Source organism: Ricinus communis, chromosome 9 (assembly GCF_019578655.1).
Source record: "Ricinus communis isolate WT05 ecotype wild-type chromosome 9, ASM1957865v1, whole genome shotgun sequence".
Lineage (NCBI taxonomy): Eukaryota > Viridiplantae > Streptophyta > Magnoliopsida > Malpighiales > Euphorbiaceae > Ricinus > Ricinus communis.
Genome location: NC_063264.1, coordinates 376,949 through 388,712, shown reverse-complemented (window position 1 = coordinate 388,712; position 11,764 = coordinate 376,949). Strand labels below are relative to the sequence as shown.

Here is an 11,764-nt window from a genome sequence, read left to right as displayed (position 1 = left end):
TGTGAGTTAGAGATAAGGAGAATAGAATAGAAATAGAGTTTAGTTTGTGATAGGTTTTGTTTATTTTGGTATATTAAAACTATGTGGTTTTACTTAAAAATGCATAGTATATATATAGTTATTTTTTATTTGTTTAAATGAATAAAAAATTTACAAGTTATAAAAAGTATTTAAGAATATTTATTAATAGGCTATCTTTATTCTGATCAGCCTTTATTCTGATCAGCCATCATTATCATGATTTTTATATTTGATAATATGAATATAAAGCTTAATAATTTAAAAAAAAACGTTATTGTTTGACCATTAAATTAACCTCATTATATCAATAACTTTTTAAACCATGATTTAACAATCAAACAATAAAATTATAAATTATTAAGCTCTAAGCTCATATTATCAAATAAGGGTGTCAAAATGGATCATGACACGAGAACCCAATTCGCCAAAAACAGAAAAAATACGAGTTATGATTGAACCTTAACTGGTCAGTAAACGGATTGACATATATATGACACGGCTTGAAAAGAGTCGTATAACATATTGACTCGCGAACCAACAAAAATTAGACGTCCATTTGAGTTTGTTGAGCAGTTTCTTAATAAAAAGTTCTAATTGGAAATTAAAATAAAATATAAAGGTTCAATGTGAGGTCCAATTTGTAACTTTGCCCAAATATTATTTGCTTTATACATATGTAATGTACAAGTAGAAATGGACTCATTAGTCATCACCGAAGCCGGGGAGAAAATAAAGTTAATAAAGGAGACCGAAGAAAGAGAGGCCTATCCTAAGAAGATAGGTTTCGTTGTTTCAACTTTCGATGAAAGAATCTTCCTGTACTCCTGATTGAAGCTGCTATCATCATAGCGAGAATAGAAGATCTGTCTATGCTCCTATTTAAGGTACTCTTTCTTTGGTTTAATTTCTCGAATTTCCCGATTTAACCCTGGTTTGGTGGTTGTGGGAATCCAATCTTCATCTATTATAGTTTTCTGGTTTTTGGCTGATAGCATTAATGGAATGGAAAATTTGAATTATTGCATTTGCGAGCTGATCTGATCAATGGTGTCATGCAGTTGGAATTGGATCCGTAACATCGTATCTATCTCATTTGAGATAGCAAATATATTTGTCAAAAGCCCTATTGATTGTGTTTTCATTCATCTATCGCAATTATAGAATTGCGAAATAAGAAGAGATATGCAGAAGAGTGGGAGTTTGTCGAGGAATACGAATACCACTATTACTGGGTTCAATAATAGTAAATCTGCCTTTCATCAGCAGTCTCTAAGGAGGTTGGGATTGTGTTCTCAAATAGCCACTGCTGGGGGCCAACACTCATCCCCAATTGTTTTTCCCGAGAAACGTAGTAAGAAAGTCAAAGCTTCTTCCAAACCTGATGATCCTTTGGACAAAGCCAAGGTTGTACAAGATCACAGAATTGACATAATCGGAGGAGGAGACGAGAAATCTGATTTGTTGGGATGCGTTGTCTTCTCCGGAAAACTCATTTTGGACAAGAGAAAAAACACCTTCCATGATAACACTTCTACCAAAGATGCAGAACAGCAGAGTTCAACTGTTGTATCCAACCAAGAAGCGGTCGATGCTAAGCTTACTAGCAGGGCTCTTGTTTGGGGTGCTCGCATGCTGCATCTCGATGATGTTATATCGGTAATCGATAAATCTAAAAATTATTATTATTATAATGATTATTCGTTTTGCCAACTGATAGGGAGAGTGTATCATTCATTCTGCATGACTCTTTCAGGTATCATACAATGTTGGTCTCAGACATTTTACCCTTCATTCTTATCCGATGAAAAAGGGTTCTTGTGGTCTATCTTGTTTTATAAAACCTAAAAGAAGCCGCAAGGACTATCGTTTTCTGGCTTCTAGTGTAGAAGAGGCACTTCAGTGGGTCGGTGGCTTAGCAGATCAACACTGTTATGTAAATTGTTTGCCTCATACTTTGGTTTCTTCCAAGAAGCAAGCATCTTCTGAGCTGCTTTCTACTGACACTCCGCCAGAGTTACTCTTCAAATGTAAGAGTCCACCTAAAATGCTTGTCATCTTAAATCCACGATCTGGACGTGGTCGTTCAAGTAAAGTTTTCCATGGCATTGTGGAACCAATATTTAAGGTCTGTTGTTGCTTTTGCTTTGTCTTTGCACTGCCAAAAGTTTCTATAATTGTCAATGTCTTTGCAGTTGACATCTGAAGTGCCACTAAATTCATATAATTCTTATTTTATAATGTTATTCATGACACTGTTACTTCTAAACTGAAAACATTCTAGAGTCAATAGAACTTCATACAACAAAGGCTAGCTTTAGGTGTTCAAAACATTTTTGCATATGCCTCATTGACAAAAAAAACTAACTGTTTATCTTTTCGATCCAATCCAACTTTGGTTGGGAATATGAGCATCATTGCACTGAATTGAGTCTATGTAATCTGCTACTTGAACTTGATATAAGACAGATTTAGATAACCTGTTCTATGTTGAATTTTGCAGAAATAAAGATTTTAAAATTGAATTCTAGGTCTGGTTCGACAAAAATTCAGATCTAAAGAGACTAAGAGGAAAGAAGTGATAAGAGAACTTCTAAGAGCCAGCACTTACCTTACAAGGTTTAGGAGTGCCTAAAGAGAATTGAAACACTATTCTAGAATAGCAATTTGCAGGAAATCGTTGGTTATTGAATCTGAAAACTGAATAATAATTGTTATAAGCCTAGATACTTGCAGGAGTACTCCTAAACCTAAATAGTTTTAGACCCCTAATCCTTAAAGGATTCTCTAAATAAACACTTTATCCTCATCCAACAAGGATTCAGAACAAGACTCAACAATAATTAATAAAATTAAGGACTTCCAAATTCCAAATTTGTTAAGAAATCAGAATTCCTGCAACAACCAAAAATCATATTTTTTAGACCTTAAAGTTTCCAATCAGCCTCCCCATCATCCCAAACATGTAGCCAACGTATACCATCAATTAATGGTTAAATTTTCTTAAATAAGTCAGAATATTAAACAAAGAATTATCTTTTATTGATAGTTTATTGTGCATGACTATCAAATAATAGCAATGGTTAATCTTAAATTTTAATCTAATGCACTTTTGAAGTTATTGAAAATACTAAAAATTTCATTAAATTTTTAAGGGTAAGGGGTTCACTATCTTTGTTTGATTTTAACTTATGTACTAAATTGATTGATCTATTTATTAGAGTATAAATTAAACTAAATTCATAATTTAATTTAAGATCTTAGCTATATAGGACCTGTTTGGCTAAACTGTTGGTGATGGTTCATATTTGGTAGCTGATAGCTAATAGCTGGTTTAATTAAGTGTCTAATAAATTTATCATTAGTTGTTAAATGTTTACTGACTAACATATAGTTTGAAAAAAAGTACTATATTTTGTTATTATATTTAATATGTTATATATGATTTGGTTGATGATTATAGATTTATGCATATACATATAAATAAATAAGTTTTCATCTATAAAATATATAAATTAACAATAATAAATTTTTTTTAAATAAGTTTAAATGTAATAAAATAATCCTTTTAGTTTATCTTTTTCTTTTTTTAGCTTAAAGTTATATAAGTTACTATGCATTTAAAAAATAAAAATATTAAATTAAACAAAATTGTTTACTATGAAGTTATTATAATTGATTAGGTATAAAGACATCAAATTTTTAAAAGGATAATATAGTCCATGACTTCTTATATATTTATAGTTGGTGAAAAGCTCCAAATAGGAACTGGTATGAACTTGTATCGTTTTGGGTCCTAATAGCCATCAGCAATTATTAAAATAAAATAGCCAAACACTTAGATGTAGCTGTTGGGACCTGAAAAGCTTTGACAAACACCACTTAGTTGTTTTTTGACTTCTACTATGTAAAAGCATGTAAACAACTTTTGGGTTCTGGATACAGAAAAATGAATTGCTGTAAGATCCCTTTTTGAGCTAAGAAATTCCTAATATCTAGGCATAATTATAGGCAGAAATAGATCTGCATTTTATAGCCATAACGGCGTTATAGCCTGATAAGTCTGATAACGGATGTTATGGTTAAATAACAGCCGTTATCAATACAAAAATAATATATCCGTTTAGTGATGGTAACAGGAAGGCAAATTTCTGTTAAATAACAACTGTTATATAATGTGATGGTGGAACATGTTTAATGAACTATCTTTTCTTGCTTTGCAATTATTGGTAGGATGGATCTCAGTAGTAATCTTTTCTAACATCCAAAATGTATACCATGACAGCTAGCAGGGTTTAAATTGGAGGTAGTGAAAACATCATCTGCAGGTCATGCTAGAAATCTTGCATCAACAGTTGACATCAGCACATGTCCTGATGGTACCAGAAGCACTGCTGTATAACATTTCTTATTTCAATTTTTCTTGTACTTTTTTATGGTCTTCACTATTTTTACCATGTTACCCATTTATGCCATGTTACTTTCTTTTTTTTCAGGGATCATCTGTGTAGGTGGTGATGGAATTATCAATGAGGTTAGTCTCTTGCTTCTTTTACATCACAATGATTTTGTTTCTTGTTACCATATGTTTTCTCTAGATATTAATGATTTTTCTTTATCCTGCATCATAATTTTGTAATCACCCTATTACATTTTTAAATTATTTAGTTATTGAATTATATCGTGTTAGTCTCTATGCTGTTTCTCGAGTATTTAATCTTTCTTTGTTTAATAGAGGGAAATGTGAAGGAAGTGAAATTTTCGACCTTTCTTTTTGAAAGCTCTATCCCATCTCAAGTAAATGCAAATTACAGTCTTGGATTTTATGAAAGAATTGTATGATACAATTTGACCCTAGTACGCGCTTTTTTGAAAAGATTAGGTTTGGAATTTTTGAACAGATTCTTTTTTTGATCTTCCCAAGAGCTTCTTCTATTTCGCGTAGGTTATATAGAGAACGGATTTGGTATTTGGATATTATTTCTATCAATGATTTGGCCAATCATGAATAGTTGGTTATGAAAACATGTAAAACGAAATTTTCCCTAAATGATGAAGGGATAACAAAAAATTGATTTATTAGTATTTGGTAAATCATTGTATCTTATCCTTTAGCAGTTGTCTTATCCCTGGATTTATGTTGTGTCAATATCAAATATGTTGCAAACATTTATGCTTCACATGGTAAACAATTTACCCATCCATTGATTGATTGGCTAATTACTTTGTTTTCCTTTTTCTTTTTCTTTTTAACTTGTGCATATCGTGGCACTTAACCATTCTCTCAACTATTACTTGAAAATTCTTTTGCAAGGATTTATTTCCATTTGGTGTTATTTCTAATTTGAGATTAGAATGCAGAAGTAATTATGGTGTTGATTTTCTCTATCAATGCTTGTCTGTTATTCTCTATCCTCTATATTGGCTCTTCTCTTTTCTCTGGCTTTAGCTGTGCAAGTCTATCTGACATTACTAATTCTCCCCACTATTGCCTCATATTTTTCCCCTCTTTCACACAAGTGCATAAATGAGTGCAAGCACATTTGATACATCCTTTTAAGTTGCTAATTATAAAATGTAAGGTAAGTGGTGTGATCATTAATAGTTTTTCCAAGGATCTGTAGAAGTGGTGATTGCCACAACATTGTCATATGATATTTGAAGAAATGCATGGGTATTAATTTTCATCTCATATGTTAGAGATATTTAGGCTACTAATATGAAATTCTCAGTTGGTACAATCTATCTGGGTTAACAGCTGTATGTCTTCATTGGCCAATAGAGGGTTGTGGGAATGGCCTAGAGAAGGCCAAAAGAAATAAAAAGATAAGGAATAAGAAAAAGAAGAAGACATCCCAGATAAAGGCTATTAAAAAAAATAAAAATATAAGAGGTAGAAGAAGAATTAGAGAAATGGAGATAGAGTGAGAGATAAGAATTACCTGGCTGGGGCTGATTACTTTCTCTCTTCTTTCATTCCTTATTTCCTTTTCAATTTCTTCTAACACCAGTATCTGCTGGGCCTTCTTATCAAATTTTATTTGCTTTGATACTGTTAGGCATTAGCCATTTAAGTGAATAGAAAAATGCTATCCATTTATAATTGAGTATGTCTTTGTATCAAATGACATAACTATTTGGCGCCTTCCCTGGATACCATACTAGTGGACCTTCTTTCTATATCATATCTAGGCTGGGTTTTCACCTTTTCTCAACAAAGGGCTGTCAACTCATTAATATGATTTCTTATAAACCCATTACAGAATTAACATGCAAAACCTTAAGCTTTATTTCTGTATATAATTCTGAACCCTGCATGTACATATAATGTGTAGCATATGTGCTATGCATGCTGAGGATCATTGCAGATATTAGCATAATATTCTAGACCTTAGGTTGATACTTCTTATGAAATCTCTTGAATAAATTATTTGGTCCCTGTTATTTTTTCAGGTCTTAAATGGCCTACTTAGTAGAGATAACCAGAAAGAAGGCATATCCATACCAATTGGAATTATACCAGCTGGTTCAGATAATTCTCTAGTTTGGACTGTTCTGGGAGTAAGAGACCCAGTTTCTGCTGCTATCTCTATTGTAAAGGTACTTGACTAATAACTTTTCTTAACTCCAGCGATGTGTCATTTTTTCATGAATTTGATAAGTTTTGCCTTGCATAAGTCCAGAAGCCTATGTCATTCTAAATATTTTCTAAATTTGTATCTTGTATCTGTTAGTTAAAATCTGTTGATTGATAATAATCTAGTATCTCACTGTTTAAGTTTTGCATGCTGAATTGCATATGGAAGGGTGTGGGGATTTCTTTTCTAATCTTTTTATCAGTGAGGAAGAAGATTGAAGAATAGAAGGATCTTTTGTACTCCTCGTGATGGTTGGGTTTGTGGGATAGTTGATAAGTGGCATCATGTGTATGAAAGCAGTGTCAAAGCTGGTTCTAGTGCCAAGCACTTATTTCACACATCTTCAATTATGAGATAGTTAGTTGAAAGCTTGACTAGGCTTTAGTAGGCTCTTGTTTTGATTTTTCTATAAGTTGGGAAGTTTGTAGAGTTTTTAGTTAGGAAGTAGGAACACTTGCCTAATTTCCATAATCATTTAGAACGGAAAAGTTGAATCTCAGTAGGGTTCATTTTAAATTTATACTTTTCTCATCTGAGCCATATTTTAATCCTTTTGGTTTCTATCTTGTAGAATCAAAATTAGTTTGAGTCTAATGTCCTAACTCTTAAGATTTGGACTTCATTTGGTTCACATGATGGAAAAAAAGTAATGGAATAAGCATCCATGATCAGAATGACTATTCTTTACTCATGCAGAGTTTAGATTTCACCGATTATGAAATATTTATTTTGTATGATTACTATTTGACATTTGGGATGAGAAAAGTTAAGATTGTTAAAATAATTGTTTCATATTAAGATTTTGATCCAAAATTAACAATACTCGACGTGGAATGGCTGTTACGTTGCTATTCTATTCATGTACTAAACAAAGCCTTAGAATCGTATTTGGATCCATAAAAATCTGTACATGTTGTATAACTAAGGGAACATTTCTGCAACTGTGCTTATTTGAATTTTACAATGCATCTTAAACCTAAGTGAAGCTTAAAATCTCAATACTTTCTGTCTATTTTGAAGTAAATTCAAATTTATTTAGGTTCAAATTCAAACCCTAATCAAATAGCTTCTGTCATTGTTGTATGCATGGCCAGTCAAGCACATGTGTGAATTTATGTCTTTGAAGTTGTGAAACTTTAAATTCCAAGTTATTTTTTCTTCTATAATTTATTTCAGTGAAAGTTTTATTTCATGCTATAAAATTTTGTTATTCATTTCAGGGGGGTCTTACTGCTACAGACGTTTTTGCTGTTGAGTGGATTCAAACTGGTGTTGTTCACTTTGGGATGACAGTTTCATATTATGGTTTTGTTAGCGATGGTGAGTTCAACATTGCTGTATTAATCCATTGTGAAAACACTGAAAGACCTTATAAGAAATCCTAAGTTCATTGTATTTTATCCAAGGAGGCCAAATAGTATAAAATGTTTGAAAAACCAATTAATTCCCACAAAACTATTGCTTTATCATATGAACATGTTAGAAATGGCACAAAGCATGGAAAAAACACAAGGCACATGCTCCTGCCTTAGTCAATACATGCACCACATGAGACCTAAATGCCTTGTTTGCTTATTGAGGGTGCCAAACTGAATCCCTTTTGAAGTTCCATTCATGTCATATATTATTTAGATGCTAAGGAAATGTTTATTCAAGAGATGAGATAAATTAAATTCTAGAAAAGAGTCTTTCTTTCATTGATATAACTTGTGGGAAAGGGTTTATTATTTTACTTTTTGTGTGCATTATTAGCTGCAGACAATGTTTATTCAAATTAACCCAATAATACGCATGAATGGCTGAGCTTTATTTCATTCTGTTATTCTACACTTTGGCATATAATGACTGAAGATAGTATTTGTCACAGGCTGTGAGAAGAATGTGCTTTTACCTTCTCTGAAATTGATTTCTTAGCATGCATAAGAAAAAGATATGTTAATCATTTTGACATATTTCCCATGTACTGTAGTGTTGGAACTCTCTGAGAAATATCAGAAACGCTATGGTCCTCTGCGTTATTTTGTTGCTGGATTTCTCAAGTTTTTGTGCTTACCAAAATATAGCTATGAAGTGGAATATCTTCCAGCAACAAAAGCTGATGAAGAAGGAAAACAGCCCCAGCGAGAGGTAGTTGACATGTCAGACTTGTACACAGATATCATGAGGAGATCAAACACAGAAGGGATGCCTAGAGCCTCTAGTTTGTCAAGTATTGACTCGATAATGACTCCTAGTCGAATGTCTGGGGGCGAGTTAGATACAACCTGCAGTAGTACACATGCTAGCACTGAACCATCTGACTATGTGCGAGGCCTAGATCCAAAATCAAAACGCTTGTCATCTGGGCGGAGTAATATAGTGGCAGAGCCAGAGGTTATTCATCCACAGTTACCTCTGTCAACCACTCCAAACTGGCCAAGGACCAGGTCAAAATCAAGGACAGATAAAGGATGGACTGGAGTGACCTCTTCACATGATCCATCTAGATGTTCTTGGGGAAATACAGTAACAAATGATAGAGAGGATATATCTTCGACATTGTCTGATCCAGGTCCAATTTGGGATGCTGAACCAAAATGGGATACTGAGCCTAATTGGGATCTGGAAAACCCCATTGAATTGCCAGGGCCTTCAGATGATGTTGAAGCAGGAACCAGAAAGGAAGCTGTGCCTAGGTTTGAAGACAAATGGGAATTTAAGAAGGGACAATATCTTGGCATATTGGTTTGCAATCATGCTTGTAGAACAGTTCAGAGTTCTCAAGTGGTAGCACCAGGAGCTGAGCATGACGATAATACCATGGATTTGCTCTTAGTTCATGGTAGTGGGCGACTAAGGCTATTGAGATTCTTCTTGCTGTTGCAGATGGGTCGACATCTTTCGCTACCATATGTTGAATACATCAAGGTATGAACATGTACTCAATAGATGCTATTGCACTTTCAAAATCAAAGTTTCATATTAAATTCAGACAACCACATTTTGAGTTTTTGGAACAGCTATTAACTTGCAATCTGATATAGTGATGTAACCATTTCTACAATCTTACATGTTGATTCGACTCAAAGAATCTGCAAATATATGCAACAAGGGCTGGCTGAGTGTGTTTGTCTATTACTATCTGCATTGACAGGTTCCTCTACCTTATTTGAGATCTGGAAGCTCTGCCATCATTGAGTGCTGAAACTTTACATTTTCTTGGTCATTCAAGAATGATATTATTTTATTTTACTTTTGGGTACCTATTAACTGCACTTATATGCATGTGCACACAAGCTCACTGAATCATTCCCATTTTCTGTTTGTTCTGTTTGGAAAAGATTCATTTGCTGTTATGCACATCAGAATTGGTCGATATTTTTTTTACGTATAAAAATTTTAGAAGTTATTGAGCAGAATAGCTCCCAACATCCACAAAATAATATTTAGTGGACAGAAAATTCATGAAGTTGTCAACTCTGATTGTTGATGAGGTGCAAAATTGATTTGAGTTTTGATCTTTGAAAAAGTATCAATCTGCATATCCAAGTGTGTTATATATGAGCGTATTCAAGGTGTGTGTATATAAGCATATTCAAGGTGAAATCCACTTTGTTGGCACCGTCTAACACTAGCTTCTGCAGGTCAAGTCTGTGAAGATCAAGGCTGGGAAGCACACCCACAATGGTTGTGGCATTGATGGTGAGCTTTTTCCCCTTAATGGACAAGTAATCTCTTATTTGCTGCCAGAACAGTGCCGACTCATTGGCCACTCAAGCCATCACATATAACAGCCTTGAGCCATCTTTCTGAACTCTTTGAAAGGTTTCAATGGTAATTTTTACGATATTTTCTGATTGTGCTTGTTATATATGAAGAGCATTACTTAAACCAGGCCAGAATACAATGATCTTTTCCTTTCTTGTATTTTTACCCCTCTATTTTTTTCTAATTTTAGCCCCCAGGATTGTGCCATTGCACATGTGAGGTCCCTGTATATGTTTTCTGCGATTATGTATTGGTTGTATGTTGTTTATTGTGCCCTCGCCTACCTTTTTCCATCTCTACACCCTCTCTTATCTGACGTTGGCATGCGCAGATCAATGTATTGAAAATTCTGTCTTTCTATACAACTTTACTCCCCCTTGTTATTGACCTGGTCATTACATTGTATGGGACATACTGAGATGTTAATATTGTAAAGTACTCTGATTTTCTGTTCCAATTTGGTATGTATCCAGGTCCTCCTTTTTTATGTGCTTCTTTCTTTATGTTGTAAATTTATAGGATAAGAATGTGTGGCCGTAGAAAGGGATGGCTGTAAACTTGTGATATATGCGAGGATTTCAAGATATGGATTTTCCTATCCATGTAAGTTTCAATTTCCACCTCTCATTGAAGATCCCGGATTTCTCATCCACTGATGTTAGATTAGGGTCGTGTGGAGGATTGAATCCTGACTTTATGAGTTGCCTGCCCTAGGGTCGACGAAGGTGAGTAAGCACACGGCTTAGCGTCATCATTCAACCTGGCAGTATAACAGAACAAGGCAAGCCCCTCTATTTCAATAATTTTTGCCATAACAGACCTCCAATCCGGGAATCCCATACTCCCCCGCCTGGCAAAGTAGTTTATTAGCTTCGACGCTCTCTTGCAAATTAGCCTCTACCTATCACTAAGTGAGTAACAAACTCCGGTGCTAGCTTTTATCCTTCCCTCTCTAACTAAAAGCCGGTCTAAAAAGTCTATTTTTGTGAGAGAAAAGGGATTATACAAGTAGCGCGGCTATGCGAAATGGGCAATAAAAAGGGGGCCGGTCATTCCCCAATCTCCCTTCCAGGCTCCGTGGGTTCAGTCATCCACTCGACACGTTTGTAACGAAAGACTATAAAAAATTTATAAAGAAAATTCAAAATTTTTATAATGAAAATTTATAAAAAAATTTTAAAAAATATCAATATTTATATAAAATTAATTAACAAAAAATATTATCGTCAAAATAAATATTTATTTATGAAATTAATTAATAATAATAAGAAAACCATTATTGATCCAAAAATGATCATACGGGGAACCAAAATATATTATATTTTAATAAAAGATAAAAGTTAAAAGAGAAAAGAGATTTC

General features: G+C 33.7%; 1 protein-coding gene across 1 annotated transcript; it reads left to right on the top strand.

Moving 5' to 3' along the window:
* Positions 1-712: 712 nt before the first annotated feature.
* LOC8260760 (sphingoid long-chain bases kinase 1) lies at positions 713-10,890 on the top strand. Its single transcript, XM_048379135.1, has 9 exons — positions 713-905; positions 1,080-1,677; positions 1,775-2,146; positions 4,304-4,397; positions 4,515-4,552; positions 6,472-6,618; positions 7,877-7,976; positions 8,626-9,563; positions 10,280-10,890. The coding sequence occupies exons 2-9, from the start codon at positions 1,204-1,206 to the stop codon at positions 10,424-10,426; spliced, it is 2,310 nt and encodes a 769-aa protein (XP_048235092.1). The 5' UTR covers positions 713-905; positions 1,080-1,203; the 3' UTR covers positions 10,427-10,890.
* Positions 10,891-11,764: the final 874 nt, after the last annotated feature.

Coding starts and splice junctions, on each gene's coding strand:
- LOC8260760 (XM_048379135.1), top strand. CDS start 1,204: ATGCAGAAGAGTGGGAGTTTGTCGAGGAATACGAATACCACTATTACT. Junction 2,147..4,303: donor TTGTGGAACCAATATTTAAG/GTCTGTTGTTGC, acceptor ATACCATGACAG/CTAGCAGGGTTTAAATTGGA. Junction 4,553..6,471: donor GTGATGGAATTATCAATGAG/GTTAGTCTCTTG, acceptor TTATTTTTTCAG/GTCTTAAATGGCCTACTTAG.